The following is a 16484-nucleotide window of genomic DNA, read 5'->3' as shown; positions in this document are numbered from 1 at the left end:
CTGTATGGGTCTTTCTGCTGTGGAACACAAAGAAGTTATTTCAAGAAATGCCTCTGTGGTTCTGCGTATTGATAATACATCCTTGTTTGCGTGTCTGTGTGTATTCCAGAGCCCAGCATGCTGTAAGCATCACCACCGAAGGTCAGGTGAAGGACATGTCTCCTGTGCTGATTTCCTGTGCAGACCAGTGAGGTCTCTGATTGGCCCAGACTGGGTCTAACTCAGTTGTGGCCTATGTAAGGACATGCCAGGACCTCATCTTTGACCCTGGGCCCCTGATGCCAGGGGGATAGAGAGATACTGAAAATGAATTAGGGACGTGGAAAAGGATGTTTTATCCCAGAAGCCTTCACCTTGCAACCTTTCCCCACCCCTCCCTCTCACCCCCTCAGGGCCCCGAGGGAGCCATACCTGGTCTCCGAAACTGTTCCTCTAGTGGCTTCAGACCAGTTATCAGACTTTACAATCTGCAAGAAATTGGCTACTTTATAAGGTCAAGTTTTGCCTACAAAAAGTGCATTTGAAGCAAGCGCTCTCTCTCTCTATCCGTCTTTCTTTTTCTTTTAGCTTGTTTTTCTTCTGGTTAGCCTTATTGCACAAACATCTACTTCACAAAGCGACAAACAACTTTCTCAGTCAGAGGAAATTTTGTGGCTTCCTGCCCCCCTTTCCTGCTCTGAATCTACTAAGAAACAGAGAGAGAGAGAGAGATGGTTTTTAGACTGCCCGACCTCAGCTTTATACCTCTGTTTGGTTTTATTCTTTGCACACTTCAATACCATCCTCACCTTCACGACGCACAATGCCTAGATGCCTCTTTCTTTCAAGCAATGACCCTCGAACGCATCTGAAGGTGAGAGTCTGAGATAAAGCACCTGCGTTTCTCGTGCAGGCAGCAGCGATGTGGTACGGGGGAAGGCCGGATGTTTGCGTGCATCTCCTTGCGGTCACGCGCATACCCACTTCTTACTGACTGAATCACCTGATGGAAAGCCAGTTGAACCGTTTGTATCTTGAAACCCTCATCGCTTTTGGCTCTTTGCTGACATGCGCAGACGTTGACGGGTCTATGATGAGTAGGCCCATGTGGAATCTGTGTTTTTGTTTGCATTATAAGTAGTAAATCCACACAAAAACCTGTGTTTTTTTTGTTAGCATATTTAATTTAGCAAAGCTTTTTAATAAGCAAACATGCAGGGGGTGATGTGGAGAAGTTGCGAATGACATTTATTTCATTTTTGCGTACGTTTCTTCCACATGGGCCCGGTTTTAAGATCAGCGTGGCGATACTTGAACGAAAAAAATGCATTTTATGTCAATACTTGACCTTACCGCAGTGTGTAGCGTCTTGCTGGCTAATCCAAAAGAGTGCTACGCCTCTCTAACATAGTTTAATAATAGACACTGCACTAATTTTTAGCTTCGTTAGACTTTTAGGCTTTTAGTTGACGTTGGCTTTTGTTATAATAGCGATTTTTGGTATTTGTTTTGTGCTTTTTGTATCGTCACTGAGATAGGCAGCCTTGTTTTCCTCTCGTACCCGAGGCTGTAGATGCCATTCCAGCTTAATGTTTTATGATTCTGTCCATTTAAGCACATGGTGGGAGAGAATTGGAGATAAAAGGAAAACAGGGATTGATGTTGAGACTCTGGATGTCTCTCTCACTCATACGCACTTGCACACACACCTGTATTGTGGGAGTCCCAGCGTAGCGTGTTCTCTTGTAACAGCACATCCTGTGAGTCAGGGTCTGGTCTTCAGATCATGTACTGTGTGTCTGCATTGACCGATTGTCAAAATCATTTTTCTTATCAGTATTTTTGTCTCGTTTTCCAGTAGAAATAGCTTTAACTTACTTTTAAGATGCAATATATTCCAGACACAAAATTGCACCGTTTTATTTTATAAAGTGACGTTTATTTTTCTTAAGCCAGTTTCAAATCCTCAAAAACAGTTTTGTCAGATTTCTACTATAGACAACCGTCGACGTATTTGGATAAAAATGAAATCTATATATTTGATCTGAATATTACTCTTAATACCTGGCAAAGTTTTACTGTTGTTAAGACTGAAAAACCAGATTTGACAAAAATACTTGAGAAAGTGATTTCAACAGTCGACTTTCTGTGTTTTCGGGCTGGTTTGACCCTCAGACTCAGGTTCCTGAAAGCCTCCTGAGATCCCAGAGAGTCTAGATGAGGTAAATGAAGGAATTCTTAAAGCCAGATCACAAAACATTCATCTGCTGTAGTCGCGCTTTTTTCCGATTTTGATAATAGTTTGTTTTTGCTTTTCAAAATATCCTTCTATAAATGATATTGTCTGTGAATTTATGAACTAATAAGGTTTTTTTACTTTTTTGAAAATACTGTATTTAATTTTTCTTTCCGTAGACAACTTTTTGTGTAGGGTTCGTTTTCCACGCTTATGTTCCGTTTCGTTACTAAAACCTCTTTTCCGAGGTTAGCTGTACTGGATCGAGACTGTTGTCAAAAGCTCATATACAAATATCTGTGTATATATATATACCTATGCTTACCTGTTAAGCCAACAAGCACTGAGATAGATGCACCGCCTCTAGACGATTAGTTTCCTGCTTGTGAAAGTGCACGTGCGTGGCAATGCCGCAAATGGCCTACGTCTGGTGTGTGTGGCTGGGCACAATGTCTGAATGTTCCCCCTCCCTGTTATTTATACAATAGAGGCATTTACTCCAAGCCACGGGTTTAAACCTCAAGTGTATTTTAAGTAATAGTAAGCTTGTAGGCTGTAATTGTGCCTGAGGCAGTTGTGAGAAATATTCATGTTTACCTGATCAATCAGGACCTAATCACTTTTTTTAAGTGTGACTTTGTGAAGCTTATGAAATTTTATAAATCACCTTTATGGCCCTGCTTATGAAACTTTAGAAGTGTATAACAGGGTGAAAGTATTATAAACAAGAAGATTATGAAACCTCGTGCTCGTTTGTGTTGAAATCGGTCGGTTGCGATTGGAGACTTTGAATTGGATCAATGTGATCATGAATTTTCCCCGACTTCATTGTAGACTGTCGGTGGACATCGTGTTTGATTTGCGCAAATAAAAAAAAATGTCATCGCTGTTCTTCAGAAAACATGTCCAAATTTGCTGTTTTCCAGGAAATGGAAAAAACTGCATAGTTTTGAATTGATTAAATACTATGTTGTCAAAGTTGACAAGTACTTTATAATACCTTTTTGAAAGATATTTTCAAAACCGATTGACAGACATAAAGGGTGACTAATAATAATGATTTATGACAAAGAAAAGTGACCAAATGTGGAGATAGGAAGTTCGGAAGGACAGCAATGATGAGGGATAGACATGAGTTGTTCAAATAGAGACATTTTCTCGATTAAGTTAAAGCAACGAAAACAACCCAGCGTTTTTTAAGTGTATTGTTTTAGGATTAAAAGAATCCATTTTGTTATTTTTTATCTCAAGTGTTACATCAGCTGAACTGTTATTAAACACACAATCTTGTTTTCATATGCGTCAAATGAATCACGATGTCCACCCTGACCGAGGTCTGTTTGAAGATTATCCGTTATCTCTAAGGATCAATCATGTTAGACGAAAATTGTTTGTCGTTCACAGGAAGTTACTGTAAGACGTCTTCCCTCGCGTGTAACGCGCGTCAGATGTGACGCAATTTATGCTCTTCCCAGCGATCAGGAGAAGTACCGTACTCTCAGACCAGGCGTTTTTCTCTCAAGACGTTTGCCAAAGAAAAGCGAAAAGAGTCTTAAGGGAAATGTATTGATGCAGAACGTCAGGCTCACTCCACTGCGTCAGACCAGTGGATCCGTCTTCAGGTTTCAAATGTATTATATCAGCACAACTAATTCTTCTAATGTTTTCTGATGGTTTTCCTCTGAATTGTGCAAAATGTTGGCACCTTTTTAATGCCTAATTTTAGGAAGACAATATTTGCACCTTAAACCCATACCAAAACACCATCACCTTCTAAAAGGATTAGTTCACCCAAATATTTGGTCATCATTCCTCATTCCAAACATGATTAGCAAATGTTGCACTTTTCAAACAACAAATATAAAAAATGAATTCCATGTACTAGAGTCAGGTCGATGTGGATTTTTTTTGTCCGACATCAATATTAAGAAAGCAATGTGATGCAAATGAGATGCATATTGAAAATAGATTAAATAAATAAAAATATTGTGCGTTACGTGCATAGTTAGCAGCACGTCGCATCAAATCAAACTTATATACATGAACAAACTGGAAAGAATTATTGGTTTAACGTAAATATTTAATGCAAAGAAAGCATTAACTTTCATTTTTTTTTTTTTTATTGGTGAACTGTCCCTTTAAACATTGATCTTCCCATCTCGCCGGTGTCCCCCTCACGAATGTCATTCTTAACTGACCCCTCTCACATATTCAGAGTGACATTGTGTGTTTTAACAATTTGTTAATGCTAGCAAAAGTTATAATGCGTAGCAGCTTATTTGATCGGCTCAGCATGATGCAGAATTCGATCCCATCCCACGCCCCTGTCATGAAGTCCACCCTTCCTTTTTCTATTTAGAAGATGCCTCTTAGCGAAATGCCTCCATGAAACAGAAATTCCTATATTAGCTATAAAGATTCTGATATTATTCCCTTTTGTGCTAGATTGTCTCTTGAATGTAATGGATTTTGTACCTGTATTTTTCTAATTCCGATTCAGTCTTTCTGTACGCGGTGGCTTTATACAGAGGAATTCTATCTAGGCTGCTTCTTTAAGTAAATACTTTGTAAAAACTTCCAGTCGTTCTTAATACACACACCCTGACCTCTGTAGTGCGCGGAATACGCTCAAATCTCATGAGGGTACCCCTGCCACCTTCGTATGTGACGTCATCTTCTCTTTTAAGCATCTACACGCAATAGCGGCGATCGCAGATATCCGTTTTGCCAAACCTTCCACTTTTCACCTCCTAAACTCGTTTCGAGTCTTAATAACCTGAATATGCACCCGTAAAGGATGATCATTTTTCTGTGTTTAAGAATGTAAGTTTGTGGCTTAAGATGCAGTTGTGGCACCGTCTGTTTAAAAGCTAAACCCCCAGATCCTGTTCTGATTTTTCTGAGGAGTCTCATACTCTTGTGTGCTTGATCTGATTATTGTCACTAGTACTGTATAATGCAATGTATGGATTTGATTGTTACAGCCCAGTTGTTGATGCAGCCTTGCCTTACTGAACCCCCTGTGTAGAGAGGGAACCCTTCGCCATTGTCCTTCTCATCCAGTCTTATGTCATTACACTGTCTGCTGACGCAAATGTTATTCTTTAAACACCTATTAAAGTAACATACATATGAAACGTGTCTGATCTCTGGCTTTGTTACAGATGTTACTGATGCCGCTTTAGATACAAAGTAGATTTTCATCGATTAAAAGTTAATCAACCAATATGCAAATTTTGATGCATTTATACGTATTTGATTCAACTTAGCATTTTTAATGCAATAATAATAGCTGTGATCAGCACGATAAAGCACAGCCGGTGTTGCCAACTATTTCCAATGGAATGTAGCTAAAGCCTGCCTAAAATGTCGCTTAATGTCTCCAGATGATGTCACACCCTCATTTGCATATCATAGCATGTAGTATGTAAAATCTGAGACTCTATAAAGCTTGTCAGCAGAAGGAAGCATAAAGTGCTCTAAAACTTCCTGGTAGATGGCCGTGTTGACTGTGGACTTCAGAAAACACAGTGGACCAAAGTCATCTTTTCAGATGAAAGTAAATTTTGCATTTCATTTGGAAATCAAGGTCCTTGAGGAAGAGTGGAGAGGCACAGAATCCATGAAGTTTACACAGTCAATGATGATTTGGGCTGCCATGTCATCTACTGGTGTTGCTCCACTGTTTTTTCTTAAGTCCACAGTCAATGCAGCCGTCTACCAGAACATTGTAGAGCACTTTATGCTTCCTTCTGCTGACAAGCTTTATGGAGATGCTGATTTCATTTTCCAGGACTTGACAACTTCCCAAAGGTACCAAAAGCTGGTTCCATGACCATTGTGTTACTGTGCTCGATTGGCCAGCAAACCCGCCTGACCTGAGAGGAAGATGAGAGACACCAGACCCAACAATGCAGATGACCTGAAGGCCGCTATCAAAGCAACCAGGGCTTCCATTACACCTGAGCAGTGCCACAGGTTGATTGTCTCCGTACCACATTGATGCAATAATTCATGCAGAAGGAGCCCCAAATATTGAGAGCATAGAATATATATATATATATATATATATACATATATGGGTTTCAATTTCTGAAATGAGTGACAAAAATATTGACCTTTTTCATCATATTAAATTTTTTATAGATGTACCTGTATATCGCAAAGTCAACCAAGGTTTATTCAGAACGTCTCTAGATTTGTCGCTAGTCGCTTTTTGAAAAACAAGCCGCTAGAGGGGTCTGAAAAGTCAATAATCTAGCAACAAAGTCACCTAGTTGGCAACATTGACCACAGCTGATCCCTTCACATCACGATGCTGTGTATCACTAAGCTCCCTTAGCAATCACCCTAGAAACGTGGACCAAAGAGTTTTTATTATAGAACTGCATTATGTGATTTTTCTTTATAAAAGTGACATTGATGCATATTTTTTTGCTATAATATTTGAGAGGTAACTGTTTTATAAAAGCAATAAGTTGTATCAAGAATAAATCACATTGTCGTGCATGGCAACGTCCTTTACCATGAAGCACAGCCTGTAATACCTAATTCCTTACATAACCATGTAAACAAAAAACAAACATTTATAACCGAAACAAAATGTTAAGCAAATTTTTACTATACGTCAAAAGTAAAAAAAATGCTTTATGTCAATTCTGCCACATGTGTAGAACATGTGAAGAATCGAAATTACGTTACTCTCAGACCTATGGAGCATACGAAAACACTACACAGAAAAGAAATATGTATAAAAAATACAGATAAATAAGGACTATATATACGTAACAATGTATATTCAACAATGTATATGTACAATTAAAAATAATACAATGAAAAATGAAACTGGAAGTGCTTCTGGACCAGTGTTTACATATTGCGAAGTGGTCTATATGGCATAAACTGTTTAACTAATATTAATAATATTTTATTAACAAATTATATTTATTATACAATAATATTTATTATAAATAATATTTTGTTAAACCAAAATATTTTTAATGAAGAGAAACTTATGTGTCTTGGTCAACCACCAGGTAAGCACCACTTTCAAGTGACAAGCTTGATGCGTCGTCATGGAAACTACGGCAGTTTAAAACTTTTTAGGCGTTTTAAACATACACGATAACAGACCATTAAAGGTTGTGTGGTCTGTCCCGACACAGCTGAAGTCACTGACTTGGATACGGTTTTCTAGACATACCACAGAGAAGCTAAAGTTGTGAATCGAGATAACCGCAAAACTCAAAAAAATGTCATCTTTCAAGGACGCCCACTGTCTTTTCCTGGTAGTCTTCAGCATCACACTGTGTATATGTAAAGGTAGGTGTTAATTCCTTTACACTATAAGGCCTGATTCACATTTTGCGTCTAAAACCACGCGGAAAATGCGAGCTGCACTGCATTCTCCTTTTTTTCCAGAGCGTCCGGGCCCGGTTGCATAATGCACCTTAAGTGTCATTTTCCCTTAAATGTGCCCTTAAATATACCTTAAGTTTTACTTAAGTTATTCTCCTATTGTCTTTGGTAAACAGAAATGACCCCTTAAGTGTCACACTTAAGGGAAAAACTTAAGGCGCTTTATGCAACTGGGCAATGGACTTCGCGCTCTTCTGGCGTCTGTCATCGCTAGAGAACCATGGCCCACGATAGCCGTTGAGATGAGAAGGTATAAACAAAGGATATAAGGATTAAAGCAAAATACATTGCAATAACTCTGCTTCTAGATTTAGTTATGCTTTGATCCCCTGTCTCCATCTTCATTGAGCTTGTCTATATTGGCTGGTCGCTTCTTGTCACATGACCTTCGGGGAGCTTGCAGCTTTTCATCTCGATGCGAAAAATCACAACTTTTCAGAAAGCTGCCATGCGTCTACATTTAAAATATCGAATATGAAGACGCGAACTGTGAATCAGTCCTAGTACCAGTATTTTAGCCTACTTTAATTTGAAAGAAAATTTAAGAGATGTTTGGATGGCTGCACACATTATAATTTATGAAATATGAGGGTGTTGTGTAGCGTAAATCATTGTTTAGTTAATTTTAGGAGGTTTAATATCCTATACATTTAGGCATTTGGCAGACGCTTTTATCCAAAGCGACTTACATTGCTTTTATCCTATACATTTTACATAGGTATTTGCAATCCCCTGGGATTGACCCTACAACCTTGCTTTGTTAACGCAATGCTCTTACCACTGAGCTACAGGAAAGCTTTCCTATATCTAAAATGTTGTTATTGTTCTGCTTTTAGACATAAATTTGACATGATACCACTCATTCTAGATCCATTTGATGTTGGATAATCTAGCATATGTCCCAAACGGACACATTGAATTTGTCAAGAATGTCAGGGAACACCGTTCTGTCAAACTTGAATTACAATAAATTTGTGTTCTTTTTATTTGACTTCACAGGTGCAGAGTTTGTTATCAGAGCAATCAAAGGAGAAACTGTCCATCTGCCGTGTCTCTCGCACCCTTATAACAGTTACCTAAGTTCTGTAGTGTGGACAAAAAATAGTCAAACAGCAAACGTTATTTGTAAACAGACGGTATGCGAAAATAAAGCTTCGTCTGGATATTGCGTTTCCCCTTTTAGAGTTACGGCTTTTAACCTAAATATTGAAAATGTTCAATTCAGTGACTTTGGCAGTTACACGTGTAAATGGTCAAGAATAGTTCCACCACCAACCCTCGACGACATAACAAATTTGACGCTCCTAGTTGAAGGTAATTCACTTTTTTATGAAATATTATTTTACATGGTAATTACATTAGTAAAAAATGTCCACTACCACCAATTGATAGATGTGATGCTTGTCTTGCATAAATTCCGTGATGTATATAAATCACCCTTATTACTGTCATTAATACACACTTTTGTGACCAGTTTCAATTTTAAGGTTACAAAACATCGAAAGTTTATATGATTTTGCTTATTGATATTCATCTCTCTTGACTGGTAGATCTCTCTCTGGAGCATCTATACAGCCGTAATAACAGCTGTATTCATCTGCTCTGCACTTTAGAGGCTCTGAACCCTGAGCAGGTGAACTTCACCTGGAGCACAGATGGTCAAAGGTTACCACACCTGTCCTCTTCTTCAGTCATGAGCAGCGAGCTCCATCTGTGTGAACCAGCCGTGGATGATGGAGACCCAATTACCTGTCAGGCCAGCTACTTCTACAACAATACACTGTACAGCATAAACAGAACAGTTGAAGCCTTCACTTATGAGTGTAGGCGATTTTTTTTGTTGTTGTTTCCATCAGAAATGATTTTTATTTATGTTATTGATTGTCAAAATCCACGAGGCAAACCTGTAAACTTTCTGTTCCAGTTGTTTTAACGACAAAATTTTTGGTTGGTCGTGTGATCGTTTATAGCGTCTTCATTCTCATCATTGGCTTCATCTGGACCATATTCTTCAAATATAAATGTAAGACCTCCGCAGTGAATTTAGCTCCCGTCCAATGATCACAACAACACTATTTTAGCTGATGAATGTAAGCGGTCTTTACAGGGATACGTTACCCAAAAATGAACATTCTGTCATGAATTACCCACTCTCTAGTTGTTGCGAATCTGCATGAATTTCTTTGTTCTGACATCATTTGGGTGAATGCTTTTTACCAAACTGTTCTCTGAACCCATTGACAACAATAGTAGGAAAATGACAACAGTCAAAAGTGCCCAACAACTGTTGCATTGCTACATTCTTCAAAATATCTTATTTTGTGTTCAACGGAGCAAAAACACATTTTTATGTCATTCTTGCTACTGCGGTAGTCAAAAGGGTTCACGAGCTGTTTAGTTACAAGCATTCTTCCAAATATCATTCTCCGTGTTCATCAAAACAAAGACATTTATACAGATTTGAAACAACGCTGGCGAGTAAATGATGACAGATTTTTTTTGGGAGTGAACTGTCCCTTTAAGTGGCTTTTTTTGTGAAAAATGAGGAAATGAAATCAATGTGTTGATCGAATTCCCTGAAATTGCCTGAACTCTCAAAAAAAGTTAGTTCATTTTAACCCAACGTTGGGTCAAGAAGGATGCTAGAGATCGCAATCTACTGTTTGCAAGGAGGCTAAGCCCTCTGCTCTTTCAGTAGTTTGCAAACAATTAAAATGTCCAAAGACTTAATTTTTGATAATTCATGTTTGTAAATCACTGTTGAGTGTTGACTCTAATTTATCTTGTTTCATCCTACAGATCAGTCCTGGAAAGGCTAAACTTAACATCAACATCAGAGAGCGGTAGAGCACGGGAATGAAATACACCCTCATACTTTTTGGTTTGAATGTTGTACTGTAATTTTATTACAGAATACACGATTTTTGCTACTTTTCTTCTTTTGTACTGCCAAGATGTATTATTACATCTATATACTGTAATGCTGTTCAATAGTCTTCATTGTACATTTTTTAATAAATCAAAATCTAACTTTAACCTAAATATAAGCATCTAACAACTAATTTGATTTAAATTGTTATGTTCGTAACGTAATGTGTAATTCAAAAACTATTTTTAGAAAGACGTGAATGGAAGTATTGTTTAAACCTAACATCTCAAATCCAAATGTTTTTACAAAGCTCTGTGCTGTCTACCGATTGTACGAAACCAGTTTTTATTACATGGATGATATTAAATAAGTTATATGAATTGTGTGTTGTTTAATAGATGATGTCCTGCCCCACACAGACTACGAGGCATGAATATCATGAACTTTTGCAAGTTTCGTATGTCAAGCATTCAAGGTGGATTGTGAAATATTGTGGTCTGCCATTCCAGTATGTTTTAGCTTCTTGTTTATGCCTTTATTTGGAAAGCAGAACTTCAAAAATGATATGTCAAAAACATACAAAAAACTCCCTGTTTCATTTCTTTGGCATGTTTTTAAAATGCATTTTTAAACCGATTGTCCTTCCTCTTTAATGAGTAAATGTGTTGCCCATTGCAAAAGTCATTACACCAATATGATTAAAAACGAGAAGTTCTGTTTACAGAAACTCACCAAGTGTACAACCACAGGTAGCTTAAGGTTGTACTTGTTAAGAAATAGCAGAAAAATAAACCAAATATGCATCAAAGTTTACTGGTTTGCTCAGTGGAAGAATGATTGTCTTTTGTGGTGATTAAGATAGTGGGCGGCTTTATGGACAGGAAGTTGTAACTCGGTGTGTGTGTGTGGTGTATATGTTCCGAAGTGTCTCACTCGTTGAGCGCGGCTCAAAGAGGACATTCAGTCGACATGTTTTTAATACATCTTCAAATTTATCTTTTAGTTATGGCTTTAATTTACTGCTCAGATAAAGGTAAGAGATACATATTCATTGTTTCCTTTTTACGTCCTTTGTCTTTTATTTAGATAGAAGACGTACCGAGTAATTTGGCTACCACTGCAATTTTAAAGTGATAGTTCACCCAAAAATGAATATACTGTCATTATTTACTCACCATCTTGTCATTTCAAACCTGCATTACGTTTTTTTCTTCTGCGGAATGCAAATTAAGATATTTTGAAGAATGTTGTTAACCGAAACCCCATTCATTTGCACTGGTTTTGTGTTCACACAATAGAAGTGAATGGGTGCCACCACTGTTCAGTTACCAACATTTTATAAAATATCTTGAAATGACAAGATGGTGAGTAAAGGATGACAGAATTAAAATTTCTGGGAGGAAGCACATACTTTTATAACATGGACTTACAAGCAATAGACTGTTACATTCGACCACAAATATGTCATAATTAATGCATCACAGTTTACACTCTGTTCATAAAATGTTATGTTGTTGGCTACACTGACATTTTATCTCAATTTACAGGTACAACTATTGTTTTATTTAAAGGAGAAAGTGGTCACCTGCCCTGCATCTTAAACCCTGATAACAGAACCAAACATTCTGTAGAATGGATAAAAACTAGTACAAACAGCACAACAATTTGTAAATGTCCAATTGAATATTTGAATGAAACTTTATCTAAATGTTGCATTAACCGCTTTAAGTTAACCAAAGACTCTTTGCAACTGAATATAGAAAACGTTCAACCCAGTGACTTTGGTAATTTCACTTGTAAATGGTCAAGAATAATTCCACCACCAACAGTTGATGGCATCGAAAATGTAATGCTCCTAATTGAAGGTAAATAAATTAAAAATGTATTCATTTATTTTTTTGTAAAATGTAACTCTAGTCATAAGAAAACTTCGTCAGAAAATCACTACATTATCACTACTCCCAAATATTGCTTTCTTATGCGTTTTTGTCATGTTTTTAAAATAAGTCGAAATAAAGAGATATTAAAATAGGATAATCACAGTTTTACAATATCAGGCAATCACAATTGTTTTCATGTGAATGTTAATGTGGAAATGTGGTTAGTGTCGTATCTTTAAAGCTTTCAAAAGGTTTGTGAAGCTTATACAGGGTCCATTTTTAATAATTCAACTAATGTTGGTTCTGCTTTCTAATATTCATCTCTCTATTCTCAGATCTCTCACTGCAGCGTCTAAACAGCAGTGATGACTGTATTCGTCTGCTCTGCACTTTAAAACTTGTGAACCCAGAGCAGGTGAACTTCACCTGGAGCAGAAAGGGTCAAATGTTATACAACATGTCCTCATCTTCAAACACGAGCAGCGAGCTCAATCTGTGTGAAACAGCCTGGGATTATGCAAACATTACCTGTCAGGCCAGCTACTTCTCCAACAATACACTTTACAAAAGGATTGAACATTTCAACCTGAGCAAAGGTGAGTCCTTTAAACTAGCCTTCACTTTAAAAGGATAGTTTACCCAAAAATGAAACTCCTGTAATCATTTACTCACCCTTGTCATTTCAAACCTGTATGACTTTCTTTCTTACCAAAACACTAAAGAAGATATTTTGAAGAACCGGCACACATTCACATATTGAATAGGTACCAGCACCTATTTTCTTCCCAAAAAAAAACGTATTTTGTGTTTTGCAGAAGAAAGAAAGTCATATAGTTTTGAAGTGACAAGAGGTTGAGCAATTGATGACAGAATTCTTATTTTTGGGTGAACAATCCCTAGGACAAGAACGTAACCATTCTTTAAATAGTTAAAATAATACATGCCCTTTTAAAGACTGATTGAAATGGTTTTAAGTCTGACCTCTGTCATCAAACCGCCACCTTTGTTTGTCTGTTTGTGGAAAACGTGTTAAAACCACATGACTGGTAGCTGGTCTCAAAACAGTTTTTTTTTTAATCTGTTGTGATGAAGCGTCAAAGGAAATATTTATACAAACTATTTTTCCATTTTTTGTAAAGTAAAGTGTCATGTTTTTCATGTTATTTTACAGCAGGTTTTCTGTAACTTAGCATTTTTTACAGCAAGAAGCATCAATTCTGGTAAATTACAGTAATTTTACAGTGTACCTCTGCTTAATACTTTATTCTGTCTAATTTTTATTGTACACTCTTTAAAAACATACCAAAAGTGGTCCTTTGTCATCACTTAATGACAAATGGATAATTTTTACATTCTTATAGTCTGCCAAACCTTTCTTTACCAAAGCAAACCCACCTGATCCCACAGGAATACGTTACTATTTTACGAGGTGGCATATTTGTATTAATTCATACGTTGTCGAATCGAATCGAACAAAAGCGTGTTTACTAAAAACACTTCTGAAGCTCCAACACTAAACCAACCCTACCTGTCACGAAAGCAAATCGCACTAAATTGTGAACGACATCATACGAATTACCCGAAATTAGCCACATCATAAAATAGTTACTTTTTTGCTGAGAGATTGTGTTAGCAAACCCTGCTATGCGACAGATTTGTGGATGTTAAAAGTAACTTAGCGCTCTGAAATTCTTGATTCTGATTGGTCAGTCAAAACAAGGTCAGTTATCCTCTAAAAATGACTGCACAAAACTAGGTGATGCAAGGTCATCCCGCTTGTCATTGTGACATGTGCGGTTTAATATTACACACAAATGCAAAATAAACATGCCTTTTTGATTACATATACTGTATTTCAAATTGTGTGTTATCTCATTTGAACTATGTGTCTTTACTACAAACCGAATGTTATTCGCTCCTTCAAGTGCACTATATTAGTAATCTCATGTAGGGAATAGTGAATGAGGTTATAGGGGGCGATTTAAAAAGCTGTGATTACTGATTATTGGATGTGAAGAGACCTTTAACCAGAATAACAAAAAATGTTTCTGAAAAGATTTTCTGTCTTTGACTTCAGTTTCTTTTTTCTCTCTGTTAAATATTCATCTAACTCAAATATTCACTACTGTGTGCTGTGTGTGACCGGATCAATATTTATTCTCCACTAAAGAGGATCTACTGTTCACAGAAGATGCTGTCATGGATCTACAGCTGCTGATGATCATATGTAGTGCTGCTGCTGCTGGCGTCATCTTCAGTCTGATCTTTACCGCTGTCGTTTGCAAATGTGAGTCTTACGACAACACAGATTACACCACACAAAGCACATTTGGTTTCCACAGGAAATGTGTTATTCCTTAAAATGACCAAATGATACAAATAAAGAATCTTGCTTTTTCTTTACTTGCATTATTGTGCAACATCTGAAAACAGTTTAAAAAAAGAAGGCGAATGTGTAGTGGAAACAGTAACTACCTGCCACCCCTCTCTATGTTGTCTCAGCGTCCTCCTTTATGTCAGTTTCTGCATTCTGTCTCCATGACGTCTTAAAGACATGCGTATACCAAGCCATCACAGTTCATAATAAGAATTATTATTAAAAAAAAAACACCCTAACAAGAGGTTAATGTGGCTTTTTTTCTTTTTATGAATAGACCTCTGGTTGCCATGTTTCAAAAAAGCTCCACTAGGTGGCGACAGAAAACAATACTTTCTGCAATTTTATAGAATCAAAGTGACTACAGTTCTTATGTTCTTTCTGATTATAGCCACGTTACAATTTGATGAGATTTATTTAGATTTTACCATAGTGATATTTTTTAGGCTATTACACCAACCTGGTGAGTGGTGACTATAATAGATACACGAATGTGCACTGGTTCTTCTTATTGCTGATGATTTAAAATGTAAATAAATTCACTAATTTAATTTATGTTAATCTGTGGAATGTAGAACTATGTTGTCTGTTATGTTTATTTGTTTATTTTCATTGTATTTGTCATCACACTGAGTTTAATTGTATATCTGTTTGATTTTTGCAGGCATAAGGAGAAGGAATGCAAGTGACTCTATAGTATTCAGCAATAAAGTGTATGAGAACTTCAGTTTTGCCATGATCCGCCAGTCAACACAGAGCACACATCCTACTGTTAAACCACAAGAAGAATGTATTTATGAGAACTGATCTCCATACAAAAACATTGCCTTAATGCCAATCTGTGCTTAAACTTGTTGAGGACAATGTAGTGTGTGTGATGAAGCGGTGGTCCTCAAACTGGGGCCCGCCCGGGGGCCCAGAGATGGATCCAGGGGGCCACAGATTTTGTGGTATTTTATGAAACATAGAAATTTGGCATAGATTTTATGCGATCATGCATCAGAAAAATAAGACCATCAATTTAAAGAATTGATGCTCCAGCATTGTATGACTGAATATTTTTTTGGTTTCATTAAAATTCTAAGTTTAAGATTATTTAATCTGTATTTTGGGGCCGCAATATTTGAGGGCCGCAATATTTGGGGGCAAAAAGCGATGCACTCTTCACAACGAAAAAGTTTGAGATCCACTGTGCTACAGAGTGCAATTCTCCTTGTTGCTGACCGGGGCTAGTTGTCACCCTTTTATTTAAGTGAAAATTGTACAAGGTAGCCTATGTTTGTTTTAGAAATTAATTTTCTGAACTTTTCCCTTCAGACTTTATAGTTGGACACATCAATTTACCTATGTGTGAAAAAACCCAGTCTTTTCGATTGAGCGTTGTGTGTGGTATGTGTGTAAAATGCTATCATGTTCGAAACCATATTTGTTATATAAGTTGGCACTTTAAAACGTAAAAAAAGGTTTAAAAAATGTAATATATTTGTTTTCATTGTGTTCAAGCAATATATACAACAACTACAGTATTAAATGTTGAATTTGTGTTCACGTGCAGGTATAAAATCCCACAGCGTAGTAACAGTCTCTCTTTACACGTTTTTGTCTGGTAAATTATAATATTAATACTGCTTTTGCATTGAACTGTTGTATAAATAAATAATTCATGTGAATAACATTTTGAAAACTGTAAATCGAATACAGTAACACCTTGTTGTAAGGGTCTCG

The 16484-nt window shown here is 37.0% G+C and overlaps 2 protein-coding genes across 18 annotated transcripts in view; both read left to right on the top strand.

The window, feature by feature from the left end:
• Positions 1 to 5352, top strand: part of LOC130411582 (HMG box transcription factor BBX) — a 28622-nt gene extending 23270 nt beyond the window's left edge. For all 7 annotated transcript variants that reach the window (XM_056736323.1, XM_056736322.1, XM_056736321.1 and 4 more), the window contains one exon: positions 110 to 5352. In XM_056736323.1, coding sequence (XP_056592301.1) covers positions 110 to 191 — 82 coding nt within the window. In that variant the 3' untranslated portion in view covers positions 192 to 5352. The remainder of the gene's footprint in view (positions 1 to 109) is intronic.
• Positions 5353 to 7350: 1998 nt separating this feature from the next.
• LOC130411302 (uncharacterized) lies at positions 7351 to 16434 on the top strand. Of its 11 annotated transcripts, none has more exons than XM_056735799.1 (10): positions 7351 to 7537; positions 8633 to 8769; positions 8859 to 8947; positions 9184 to 9456; positions 9558 to 9656; positions 10433 to 11535; positions 12050 to 12367; positions 12718 to 12978; positions 14553 to 14669; positions 15424 to 16434. In XM_056735799.1, the coding sequence occupies exons 6-10, from the start codon at positions 11472 to 11474 to the stop codon at positions 15564 to 15566; spliced, it is 903 nt and encodes a 300-aa protein (XP_056591777.1). In that variant the 5' UTR covers positions 7351 to 7537; positions 8633 to 8769; positions 8859 to 8947; positions 9184 to 9456; positions 9558 to 9656; positions 10433 to 11471; the 3' UTR covers positions 15567 to 16434. The 11 variants fall into 11 exon arrangements, with proteins under 11 accessions (XP_056591777.1, XP_056591782.1, XP_056591778.1 ...); XM_056735804.1 differs by having other exon boundaries at positions 8633 to 8947; positions 10433 to 10476; positions 10901 to 11535; XM_056735800.1 differs by having other exon boundaries at positions 8633 to 8947; positions 10433 to 10525; positions 10901 to 11535.
• Positions 16435 to 16484: the final 50 nt, after the last annotated feature.

The sequence above is a fragment of the Triplophysa dalaica genome, chromosome 22 (genome assembly GCF_015846415.1).
Source record: "Triplophysa dalaica isolate WHDGS20190420 chromosome 22, ASM1584641v1, whole genome shotgun sequence".
Classification (NCBI taxonomy): Eukaryota; Metazoa; Chordata; class Actinopteri; order Cypriniformes; family Nemacheilidae; genus Triplophysa; species Triplophysa dalaica.
Note: the sequence above shows the minus strand (reverse complement) of the source record. Positions and strands in the feature narration are given on the sequence as shown.

Coding starts and splice junctions, on each gene's coding strand:
- LOC130411302 (XM_056735805.1), top strand. CDS start 11,472: ATGTTTTTAATACATCTTCAAATTTATCTTTTAGTTATGGCTTTAATT. Junction 12,979..14,552: donor ACATTTCAACCTGAGCAAAG/GTGAGTCCTTTA, acceptor TCTCCACTAAAG/AGGATCTACTGTTCACAGAA. Junction 14,670..15,423: donor TACCGCTGTCGTTTGCAAAT/GTGAGTCTTACG, acceptor TGATTTTTGCAG/GCATAAGGAGAAGGAATGCA.